The sequence below is a fragment of the Fulmarus glacialis genome, unplaced genomic scaffold (assembly GCF_000690835.1).
Source record: "Fulmarus glacialis isolate BGI_N327 unplaced genomic scaffold, ASM69083v1 scaffold16318, whole genome shotgun sequence".
NCBI classification, from domain to species: domain Eukaryota; kingdom Metazoa; phylum Chordata; class Aves; order Procellariiformes; family Procellariidae; genus Fulmarus; species Fulmarus glacialis.
This window is the reverse complement of record NW_009229094.1, coordinates 16696-29175: the sequence shown is the minus strand read 5'-3', so window position 1 is coordinate 29175 and position 12480 is coordinate 16696. Positions and strand designations below refer to the sequence as shown.

Below are 12480 nucleotides of genomic sequence, written 5' to 3'. Positions count from 1 at the left end.
CATAAACTTGCTCTGTCCTGCTTGCAACGAAGACAAAGAAAAATGTCAGTACAGCAAATAATTTAGTAAGATCAACCTCAGTATAGCTTTTACCCTTCAATATCACATCAGAGTGAAATCTATGTACCATGAAAGCTAAACAGATCAATAATATTCAAAGAACAAACACTCAGAGACAAAATTCTGTCTTTGGACATACACAGCCTACTATTGATTACAGAAGGAAATAAGCACTGCCTTCCAAGGACTGAAATAATCTGAATTGTGCTTTTTTACTGTTAGTGGAATTCTTGCTTTGTACATGAATTGACCATGGAAAGCCTAAGGAAATGCAAGCTATGAATGGAACAGAAGAAATGCTCCATCCTATCTGATATGGCATCTATGATGATGATTAAAGCCCTGGTTCTGAAGAATACGATGGAAGTTTCAAATACTTCATACTGAAGTTTCCACATTTGTTCAAAGTAATCGCATAATCAGAAAGTAATAAAAGAGGAAAAGTAATGCTGGTATATGAATCCAGTTTACATTGAGTTTGGCTTTCATAAATCTCTAATATGTATAAAAATAGCAAAATAAAAAAGAATATACATGCTTCTTGGAAACCACTGCTTCTCGGAAAATGTTATCACATAATTAAATGCTATATTGCAATGCTTGAATCTAAGAGGAAAAAGAGAATAAAGGTAATAAAGGCAGTCTTCATTGTATTGGGTCTTAACTGCTGAATACTCAGCTTTGCATCTTCAATGTTATTTTTATGACAGGTTACTTACATTTACTTTTTGCTTCATTTTTAAAAAATGTATCTTTCCATGAAGGAAAGATCTAGACTTGATTCTCTGCTCTTTGGCTTGTCAGAAGACCGCAAAGTGAGCATAAAACACTACCAAATAGGCATGGTAGCATTTTATAAGCAATTAGTAGAATGAAGTACAAAACAGGAATAATCAGGCAGCAAGATAAATGTGAGGCTGCGCTTTAATAATTACCTGTGTTCTATCTGGATCTGCCTGTAAAGCAGAAGCAAAGGCAAAACCACAAAGGTGTTCTCCAATTGTTATCCAGCAAATTGCACTTAAGGCTTATTAAAAGATAATGTAGAAGCAAGCAGTTTTAGTGGATTTATCCTATTCTCCTGGGGGTGCTGGGACCAGTATCAAATGTTTAGTTTAGAACTAAAGCGCTTGTCTGTAAGGGGAAATTTACCTGTGTATCTATAGGAGAAAAAAGACACTAGAGAATCTCCATATGTGGAAAAGTCCTGAAAGTAAAAGACTGAGTCTTCAACTTAATAAAACAGAGGCTCGGAGAACAACAGTTGTTTGCTGTATGAGGAAAGCTTTTACGACGTGTCTTAGTGTGAAGTTTAAGAATAGACAGGACTAAAAATAGCATGCAGGTTGCTTGTTATTTTAAACTTTCTTTTACTCAAATGTTTTATTCTAGTTGATAAAGAAAAAGATTTTGTTTTAAAAAAGCTGTCATTGGTTACTGCTTCTAAAAGGAAAGAAATCCAAAATATAAGTGGATTCACAGGGTGGTTATCTCACAGAATTCATGAAGAGATGAAGCAGCTAGGTTCCACTCCTACTGTGTGGGCATTATGCAGCTCCACTCTGACAGAGATAAGGGGAATAAACCCCTCAAGAAATAGGACAGGGAAATTCAAGCCCTAGCTGCTGGACTACATGACTGCGTTAGGGGAATGTCCTGTTGGAGGAAAAGGATGAACCTTTTCTCCAACCAGCAGAGGCAGAACTGCACTAAAAAATGCAGGTCCTTTAAGTGACTTTCTGTGGGGACAAAGTCACAATTTTGCTTGATTTTTTTTTTCCCCCCAGCCATAAAATCATTTCAGACAGAAGACATAACTCTAGTTTTTGTAAAAATGTGAGTCTACCAGAGGGGGGGTGTGAGCGAGTGGCTGCATGGTATTTAGTTGCTGGCTAGGGTTAAACCACAACAGTTGCAATGAAGTTGTATTATCTTACTGGTGAAGAACAGTAATCAAGGACAAGAAGAAAGAAAAGGCAAATTATTCTTCTGGGCTGAGATACCTAATAAACTACAGAGGATCCTTGGTAGCAGGAAGGCAGAGCTCTCTTCCTGCTCCTATAGGTGATATATAGCCCCTTCAGCTGAACAGAACACTTCTCCCTTACTTGCATACTCAACTCATCTGTTTGCAGAAAGGACAGGGCCATGTGAGCTATAGATAACCCCTAATTATTAATCAATGTAGGGTTCATTTAAAGCATCATTTATAGTCTAATAACCTATCTAGCTTGGTAGTGGTAGTATATGTTGACGAGCAAAATCGTCTTGCTCCCAGTTAGGCAACACTAGAAAAGTTTATACACAAATGTTTTACAATCAGTCACTGCCTGGGTAAGAGCTAATAACAATGTTTCAGAACAAGATTAATATTCACTGGTTAAAAGAAGATTAAATAAGGCCAGAGCTTTCATTATTAAATATATGGGGCAGTATACACTGGTATTATTGAGTGACAACTTTAAGACTAAATAATGAAGTCAGGCATTCACTGATGCACTACATTTTTTCTAGTAACATCTGGCACCATGAATACACCTGCAATCAGACATAAAGGAGCTTTAAAATATTAAGATTACTGTAGATTTGTACTGCAGTATAAACACTCAGTAGTATTTATTGTTCTGATTATGATTCAGTATGTAAAATCAAAGAAAATGGGTTAGGGAATGACCAAATGATATAGTGGGCATGCCCCCAAGTGCAAGGTCGTGCCATACTAGAGATCTCCGAGGTGTTCCAAGTAAGATGACACGTTGATACAGCACAATATGATGCCATGAAGAAATATTAACTTAGCTCCTGGGAACAGTACTGTCCACTTTGTCTGTCTTAATTAGCGGGTCTAATTAATTTCAATAAAATAGTGCCATTTGATATGTGCTTTTTAGGCAAGCCTAGGGATCTCTGTGTTGCACGATAGGTACTCAGCTGGATTCTCATACTCACAAAGCTCAGCCCTCCAGTACATACAGTATGTAGCTGCTGTTATTAACATCATTGGCTGTTATGCTGACCAAAGAACATTTCTAACTCCCCTCCTCCTCCAATAATGTCACATTCAATCTTATTGATTATCTGCCAAAGGAAAGTTTATTATTAACCCCAACCAGAATCTCCTTGTCTTTGCCTTTACAGTCTCTCTGAATCCCCCATGAGACTACATATGACTTTTTATGCCTCAGGTCTCTGCAAAAACAAGGATGGAATACATTTGTTGAAATGTGTGAATACAGAATGAGATTCACTAAAGCAAAAAGGTTTCATATTTTGATATCCTGATGAAACCCTGCATTCTGGCAGATGCTGCCCTATTCTCCCTTCCATAACCTCAGCCCCACCTCCCCAAATCTGCTCTGTAGTCTCTCTCTAAGCCAAGGCTATATTCTGTCTTAAGGGGAACTTTGTAAATTGTAAAGTTGGAGTGCAAATAGACTTGAAATCTGTCACCAAATGGCGTGACCTTTCTCTGGGCAGCATTAGCCTTTTTTTTTTTTTTTTTTTATGCTGTCTCTGTGCTCAGCATCAACTCCTGGACCTGCCTCTTCTCTTTCAAATCACTTTATCAGTTTCTGTCATGAAAGAGGAATCTGTCAGAGAAACAGGAAGATGATATCTGCTGTATTGAGGACAACAGCAAACTTAAAAAGCCAACCTACGTTAAATGCGTAAAATGGTGTAATGACTTTCTTGTTCTTCTATTTTTATAAGGCCTGACACTTCAAAATCTTAGCTCTGCAGGATTGAGACTATTGCTGTATTTACACAGCAGCTAATTCATTTCTGGCCTGATCCTGGTCTTGACTTTTGGCCACTACCAGAATTAGATTATCATAGTAACAGCAATTAGAACGTTCTCTTTCTAACAGACTGGATGGCTTTGGACATTTGATCTGACCTATTCAAAAGTTAGAGATACAAAAGATCTGAAAAAGACATTTCTGAGGACATAGAATAAAAAAGACACTTTAGTAATTGCGTGTCTAATTTCATCATCTTTTAACCTTCACATCTTCATACTTGGAAAGGAAAAGATTTCTTACCATATGAAGTCAGTCACAAATCACTTGCACTGCTGGTGAAATTCTCTCTTTGTTCTCATTTGTTTGTACCATAAATACAGAATAATTTGAGGACCAGACAGTACAAAAATATTAACATCCTGTAAGCTAAGATATGCTTGTGTAAACTAAATACCAAATAACAATGTATAATCTATCACGCAAATCACTGTTTCATGAATAACCTGCAAAGAAGAAAAAAAAAGGGCCAAATCTAACGAAGTCAGTTCTCAAAGAGAAACATGCGATATCTCTCCATGCAAAATCTATACATGAAAATACTCCCAAGCTCCTTAGATCAGAAAAAAATAGAACTGGTGTGGACTTAATTTGTTAAAGTTTGCAAAAAACTTTTAATACTATGCAAAGGCTAAACATTGTTATTAATTTAAAATGGAAGAAAATCTAGAATGAAATGATGAACTCAATACCAGATTTTAGTTTTATGCGCAAGGCATGTCAGCTTGGTGCAGTGTAGCCCTGATCTTGGCAGCTGTGGAGACTTGAACTGTGCTTTGGGATGTCCTCTTCTCCCTCACCCAAAAAGCAAGCTGTTTCCCCCAACAGCAGCCATCTACCCTGCCACACACAAATACGCTGCTTTGGTATTCATAGAGACATGCAGCCGCTATATTCTTCTCTAGCAAAAGGCCACTGCTATGGAAGCTGCTGTTCCCTCTGTCTTCTCCATGCCACCACAGCAGCCTCCTGCTAGACTGTCCCAGGCAAGGATCAAGAGAGAAGACAAGGCTGGTGCCTGGCTCACAGGGCCTCTTGGCCCCAGTTGCAAAGGAGGTGGCAGCACTGCTGAAGAGCAGCAAATCTCCCCAGCAGCAGCTGCAGCTCCATCCGTCCCCTGAGCAGATACGGGAGGCAATTCAGCTGTACAGTGAGAGGACGGAGTCTGAACAGCCATTCTGAACTGCTCTCAGGAAAAAGGAATGTGAACTGGATGTTCCAGTATTGGTCTTCTGTTAGAGAATGGAGTTATGACATGCTCATTTCCTGAATTTAAGCTGATGGGAGTGGCTGGACATATTCAGGAATATATAAAGTGTGAAAAAACAGAAACAGGATCTTGGATGAGCTAATTTAATCTTTTTTATCACATCAGCAATCCTTTTGCAAATGATGTTGGACTATTTCATTGCTTCTTGATTGGATGCAGAAAGGAATCAACTTCATAACACAAAAAATGCTGCTTCAGGAGATTAATACTAGATTGAATCAGGCAAAGATTGCAATCACAGCCCTGGACACTACATATGAATAGATGGTAGCCTATGTTAGTAACTTGGAAGGCGAGACTGGCACAGCAGAATGCAATGCATTTTAACGAACTCCATTAAAACCATGAGGATTGAGTGTGACCATATTTAAGGGCTTGCTCCTAATCGAAGCTTGCACCTAGAATTCGAAGCAAAAAAATTTATTGCCATTAACAACTGGAGAATCAAACTCAGTTTGTAGAATAACCATGGCAAGAATTAATGATTTAAAAACCAGCAAAGCTGGAGAGAGAAACAGCATACTGATCTACACTTTGTGACTAGACTTATTGAGGTTCCTGTTTAGGAATGAAACCATAGAATGTGAAATTATGTATATTTATAATAATTTATAATTAATTTCAATTTCCTTTAGTTATTATTTATACACAGGAACTGTTTCACTACTGATTCTGGGAGCAACTTAGAATTTCTAATGACAAAAATGGCATTTACTCTTCTCAGAAAGACAGCATCCACAGTGACACAGAGATGACACCATACGCAGGGACTGGTTTGGAATAGACATATAAAGTCAAATGCCTCCTAATGAGTCCTCTATATAGCTCTCTCCAGAGTTAGGATATTAACATTAATATTTGTTTGTGACCCAGCCCAACTGTCCACACTTCATATATTGTATAATTAACTCTTCCTCAAGAGCTTCCTTACAAGAAGTTCTATTCCTTACAACCAAGAAACAAACCACGGCTTGATCTGAAGCTGCCTTTTGAGTGATCAGTACGCTCTACTTAGCAAATACAGTGAATTATCTTTCGTGAATTATATTGTTGCAGTACAGAATGTTTATAGTTCAATGGCTAAAACACTACAAGCACTGGGGTGCTCAGGGATGTTTGTGTGCAGAGCATAACTATACGTTCAAAGTTATGACAGCATGACAATATAACGGCTATTAGAAATTCTTATTAATCTGTGCTAGCTATCTAAGTGCAATCACAAGATTGAGTTGCTGAACAGCCATCTTCTGATACCTGTTCCTGATTTACAGCCTCTCCAGATACAAGGTTGTTCCCACCAGTGTAACCAGGAGTATGTTCTAACCCAAAACAGTGGCTTTCATTTGGTCTTCATGCTTCTCACCTCTTAGTAGCTTTTGACTTCATTGATCACTCTCAAAGAATGATCTCCTGCCTGACATTAGCTTTCTCAAACTTGTACTTTCGATTCACTCTGACATGACTATAGAGCATCACCTTCAAATATTAGTTTGAACATCTCTTCTCCTACCCACATCTTAGATTTGATTTCTCATGTCTTCTGTTGTCATTCTACATATTGTAATCACCACTCCTGTAACTCATTCCTACCTTTCTTCCTATCTTTTTCTTCTGCTGTGCTTAGTGTGCAAATTCCATGTTCAAATAATATAATTAACAAAATAAAGTAACACAACAGCAGATGAACAAAATAATTCTTCCATTAATAGCCGTTCCAGTCACTCATCTTTTCTCTTTCTTTATCATCATAAAAATCTACAGTATCATCGAAGTACTACCACACTGATATTATCGCGTTAGACATTCTGGAGCAAATAATACAGAAATTAATCTTCAAATATTCCTTTTTTTTTTATCCTTTATGCCTGTTGAGTTGCATTGTTGTTTAAATCCAACATCATACTTATTTTCACCACTGGCAGACTTGCTCTGTAATTAGTAGCAGGCTTGACTGAAGACAATGTGAGTTTTGCTTACCTAAACATCACAATTAGCTAGTTCTGCTACTGTGGAAGTAAAAAACATTGGCTAGCACAATAAATCCTTTCTTTCTCTGAATAACAATTTTTTATAAAAGGATGAGAAAATTTTTATTTTATTTTGTTTTTAAAAAACAGTGCTTTATATTATAATTCCTTTCACATCATGTTGGGATTGACCATGAGATTATAAACTGCACTGACTGCTTGACTATTGGTTTCTGATATACTTTTTCTTTACTTTCTTTTTTCAGTTGTTTTTTCTTTTTTTTTCTTTTTTTTTTTTCTGGAGAGAAACTCTGTAAAGATTGTATACGTACAAGACCAACAGAATGCATTTTATTACATATCTTACAATGCAAAAAACTAGTTTACTGATCAAATTCAGGTTTGATCCATTTAGTCTCCAATTCATCTTAGCTATACTCTTAATGTCAGATGGAAACGAATATCCTGTTGCATTTCTCTCACATTTAAACCTGAAATCTGTTTAATAGGTAAAGAAAATTAGTGAAGTTCAGCTAATGCCACCATTTTTTGTTCTGCAAAAATAAATACTAGTTAGGGAGAGTTTGATGAACTTATTTTCAAGAGTCATGATTTTAATAATGATCTAAAAGTTCGTGTGAATACATGTATATGGGCTGGCAATATTTCTATCATTAATTAAAACTATTTTCTTAATTCCTTCTCTTCAATATTTTAAAAAAAGTTTCATGCAGGTATTTTTTCTTGGTTTTCTGCAATAACCATATTTTAATGAGTGGGTTTGAAACTATTAGTTGGGGATTATCTGCTATAGAGAAAAAAAGTATATTTTACCTACGGTTAACCACAGTACTATCTTAAAGAATAAAAGGAAACTGCATTTGATTCTGTTGGAACTAGAACGAGTACAACTTGCCTTTTGAACACAAAAAGGTTTAATTATCTGTGTGTGTTTTCCTCCATAACTTCATTCTATAAATGTTTCTTATGGGCAAGTTAGCAATTTTCAGCTACTATGAAAATATGGAATGCCTACAATGCTCTCTAGCAAGCATATCTGTGGTTCTTTGGACATTGATGGTTTTGTTCAGATTTAGGTAATAAAAAGTAGCATTTCAAGTTGCAGTTCTTTTATCTCCTTCTTCCACAGATAACTTCATCTAGTCGCAGTGCAACGATTTTCTTCCTTTACAATACTTCTTTTTCACTAACCTATGAAACATCTTAAACAAGTTATGTCAGAAAACTCTTACCACCCACAGAAATCTGATGCCAGGTGTGATTTGCAGTGGTAATTAGTATTGGTGAACTCACTAGTGTAATTAATAGTTTGTTCTAATTACCTTCCAGAGCATATTTCATGTCCTGGGCAAACAGAGTCCACATGATTTCAGCACTGATTTTTCCCATGTTCAGCTCTTGAGGAAACCTGCAATCAATCACATTACATCAGTTCATCTGCTGCTAGAAATTATGCTTACAGCTGCACAGCAGAAAGGCAAATATTTCCACAAAATAATTCCCCCAGTATGCATTTACTGTATTTTGTGTTTTGTACAATTATATGAACCATCCAATCTTCAAATAAAAACTTCCCTTAGTCTAATGTCAGGGACCTAACTAAGTAATTAGTTGAATGTTGCACCAATTCCGTCACATGACATTTTAAACCAAGAGGCATCCATCTATCTTGCAAATAATTCCTCAACTTTAGATAACTCAGATGGCTTATGAAAAACCTGAAACAGTTGGCTCAGATGTTTAGCAGCTACCAGTTTTCCTTAATTCCCTTATTACACTGGAAAATAGTGAAGTTGTCTGTGAAGCTATATTGGTTTATACTAGTTGAATCCAATTCACCATTTGAAGACTTTCACCTTGAAAAATGGATAAACCAGTAAAGAATATAAAAGGTAGAAAAATGCATATTTTTGATTAAAAATTTTAGTTTTGGTCTTATGCTTCATGTCATCTTCGAAAAACAGTCCTTTTTATATATTTTTTTCTGTTATCAAGAAAATATTTTTCCACAACTTTTTCATAGATCCCAGCTGCTTCTTATTCTATGTAAAAAAAAAAAAGGTTTAATCTTTCAGTTATCATCTTCACTGTAGGCTACTGGCAAAAGCTGACATTTTAGTGACAGATACTGCATGTTACACATTATATTTAAAAGGAGAGCTATTTGTCTGTCTTTTTTTAAAAAAAAAAAAAGTCTGTCCTTACTGCAGGTGTGGGACTGACATTAGTATGAGGAGTTCTCAGGGCACGGCAGCAGCCAGAAGCAGGTCACACAGCTGAAGAGCAGGAGGTGTGCCCAGAACCTCCGACTGGGAAAGCACTTGTTTATACCACAGCAGTGCAGTGAGAGCTGTACGAATACACTAGTAGCTCACCATGAATACATAAAATCATGAAAGACTATATTCATGAGGAAACACACAGAGCCGTGTGGCTTTTGTCTTGAGTTTATGACACCACTTTACACTAGCAGAGAATTTGATTCAAAGTATTTTGACCTTTTATTGAAGCGCTAATCAAATTCAGAAAATACTCTGTAATATTTTTTGTAATACTGTAAGAATTTTTAAAGTTCTTATTGCCAAAGAAAGAATGAGAACGATGTGCAACTTTAAAGTGATAGCAATATAATCTAAGTAATGTATTCTTTCCAGAATTCTTTCCAGGGACATATTTGACCCTGATCATATCTGCAAAGAAAAGTACTTAAACAGTTCATTAGCTCTGTCACTTTAATATGAAGCAATTGCTAGCTCAGATCACTGATATGCTTTCATTATGCTAATGGCCGCTCAATTACAGAACTTTGTATTAATTCTGTTAACACAAAATTAATCGTTGTTCAAAAGCTCAAATGTATTTTAACTATAACTGTCTTAATCTCTTTACCTTCAGTCCAGTCTGAGTGCTTTCTTAGCACCACACTTTAACTTTGACAAAGTTGCTCTGAGGAAACATTTAAAAGTTGATTTAATATTGACACTGACTTTTGTCCATAATGCAAAGCTGGCCATAATGCAAGGCTGAGTCTGATAAAAATGCATTTGTTTGATTAGTGGTATATATGAGTATACATTTTAACTTGTGAAAACACATACACACACAAACTACAATTATCTTTTCACTGTGTTGCTTAAATTACTGTAGTTCTACACAGTATCCTCGATTCATCCCACCTGACTTCAGTTAGGTACCTAAAGCTGATGCCCCAACCTCTCCGTCCCTGAGAAATACAAACTTAATGAATAACCATCAACTGGACATACCAATGAAATCTTCCATCCAATGCCTAGGGTATGGATATTTGCAATTTTATCATTACATGGATACGTTTTTGTATACAGCTCTGCAGGATTGACTGCCATTCCCATACATCCTGTATACATTTTATCCAACACAGTGACCTCTTAGCAGGAGATTACTGCGACAAAACCCCACTGTGTTTAGTATAAAACTTTTACTTTTCACATGTAATTAATTTGCTTCATGACAGCTATGGACCTGTAGGTGTATTCATCAGAGACTCAAATAATAGATTTTTAAGTTGTCCAAAGTAGGTTAGCAGCATAATGTGGACAGTTAACCTAATCAATACTGTCAGCCAGTGAAATTGATTTAACATGCTAATGAACTAGGTACCTAATATGCCTGTAGATGTCATTGTGTTGAGATATTAGCCATAAAATACACTTCTCCCAGGCATTAACATGCTTGGAAATGACATCACATAGCTTGCCAGGGTATTTCATGGAAGTTTGCGACAGTTTAATAGCTTGACTTCCAGATAATTTAATCCTGATTCAGAAAGTTAAACTACTTGCTTATCCCATTATAATTACAGAACTCTGGCTTCAGCAGTATGCCAGCCCCTTCTCCACACAATGATACCATTGCTTTCTCACTTTTTGCATTTATGAACAATACTCGTATCGGAGCTGGTGGTAAGTGCACTCCCATAAACAAAGTAAACTTCGGTTTTCAACACTGTCTTCACAAGCTTGGATGTTTGCTACTGCAGCTCCACCCAGCTCAGACAGGTATGCACAATGGAAACTGTGACAAACATTGTTTTCACACATTAGAAATAACCATTTCAATCTGCTTCATGGCTTTCTTTTATCCTGTCATTCATATGAATTGTGTTGACACAAGAAAATAAGCTTTATTCCATCACTCTGCTCTGCATTCTTTATCCTGTTCACTGATGTACAGCAATTTGAGAGAGTACAACATCTTATATCACAAAGCTAATTAGCCACAAGCTGCTTATTAAAAAAAAATTACTACTTATAAACATATTTCAGAAATACATAGCTGTTATCCACCATTGTTAAAATTCCTTTTGTATACATACTAACTATAATGGTTGAAAAATGAATTGCATGGAGACATTAAAGCTATATGGTGTAGACAATTTGATTTTAAATTTTTCAAGTATTATTAGTTTACAGAGGATTGGACAGAGATTATCAGAGTGTAATTGATATAGCATTTCTGCATTAATTACTTTTCTTAAATGGAATGTAAGATCTAAATAATTTTAAATTTTCCAACCAATTTCTGCATTTGCTAACATCAAAATCCTGGGATTAGATTTTCCCCCTTGTATATATATTTATGTTTATCTAAGTAATATTGATGGGAATTTCAGTTAGCTATTCTTTTAATGAATATTGTACAAAGTGTACGGATTGACAGGATACATCATATATTCAAAAGATTTGCTCTGAATGTCAATGAAAAGGAAATAAAGCTAAGACCTGTGTCAACAAGTATCATAGAATTGTGATGGAGTAAAATTTTGTCCTTAACTAGAAAGGCTATAATATTGTGGCTACTATTTCAACCATTAGCTGGCCAGGGTAGCAATGATGACTGTGATACGCTTTTTCTCTAGGCATCCAGTATTGACCACATGCACAGCAGATTGGACGTTGTTTTAAGCTAATGCAGCTATTTTTATAGAATTTTTGAACAATTTAAGCTGGAATGGACATCTGAAGGTCATCTAGCTCAAAGCAGAGAGAACCTCAAAGTTATATCAGGTTACTCAGGGCCTGTACATCTGAATTCCGACTACCTCCAAACATTAAAATGACACCACCGTTCTGGGCAACATATTTCGGTGTTTGACCGCTCTCACTGTGGAGTGTGGATTTGCTCCTGTATAGCTAATACGAGTTCCCCTACCTGAAAATTGTGCTCGTGCCTTTTACTGTGCACTTCTGGAAGTGGTTTGGCTCTGTCTTTTGCTTCTAACATCTCATTAGAAAGTTGAAGAATGCAATCAGCACTGCCCTTAGCTGTGTTTTCCTCAGATTGTACAAGCTGCTCCCTCAGCTTCTCCTCACACATCATGCGT

General features: G+C 36.3%; 1 protein-coding gene across 1 annotated transcript in view; it reads right to left on the bottom strand.

The window, feature by feature from the left end:
* LOC104081124 (protein unc-13 homolog C-like) overlaps nt 1-12480 on the bottom strand; it is a gene marked incomplete at its 5' end in the record, with an annotated part of 78129 nt that overhangs the window by 54697 nt on the left and 10952 nt on the right. Inside the window, one exon of the mRNA XM_009583741.1 lies at nt 8441-8526. Within this exon, the coding sequence (XP_009582036.1) occupies nt 8441-8526 (86 nt within the window). The remainder of the gene's footprint in view (nt 1-8440; nt 8527-12480) is intronic.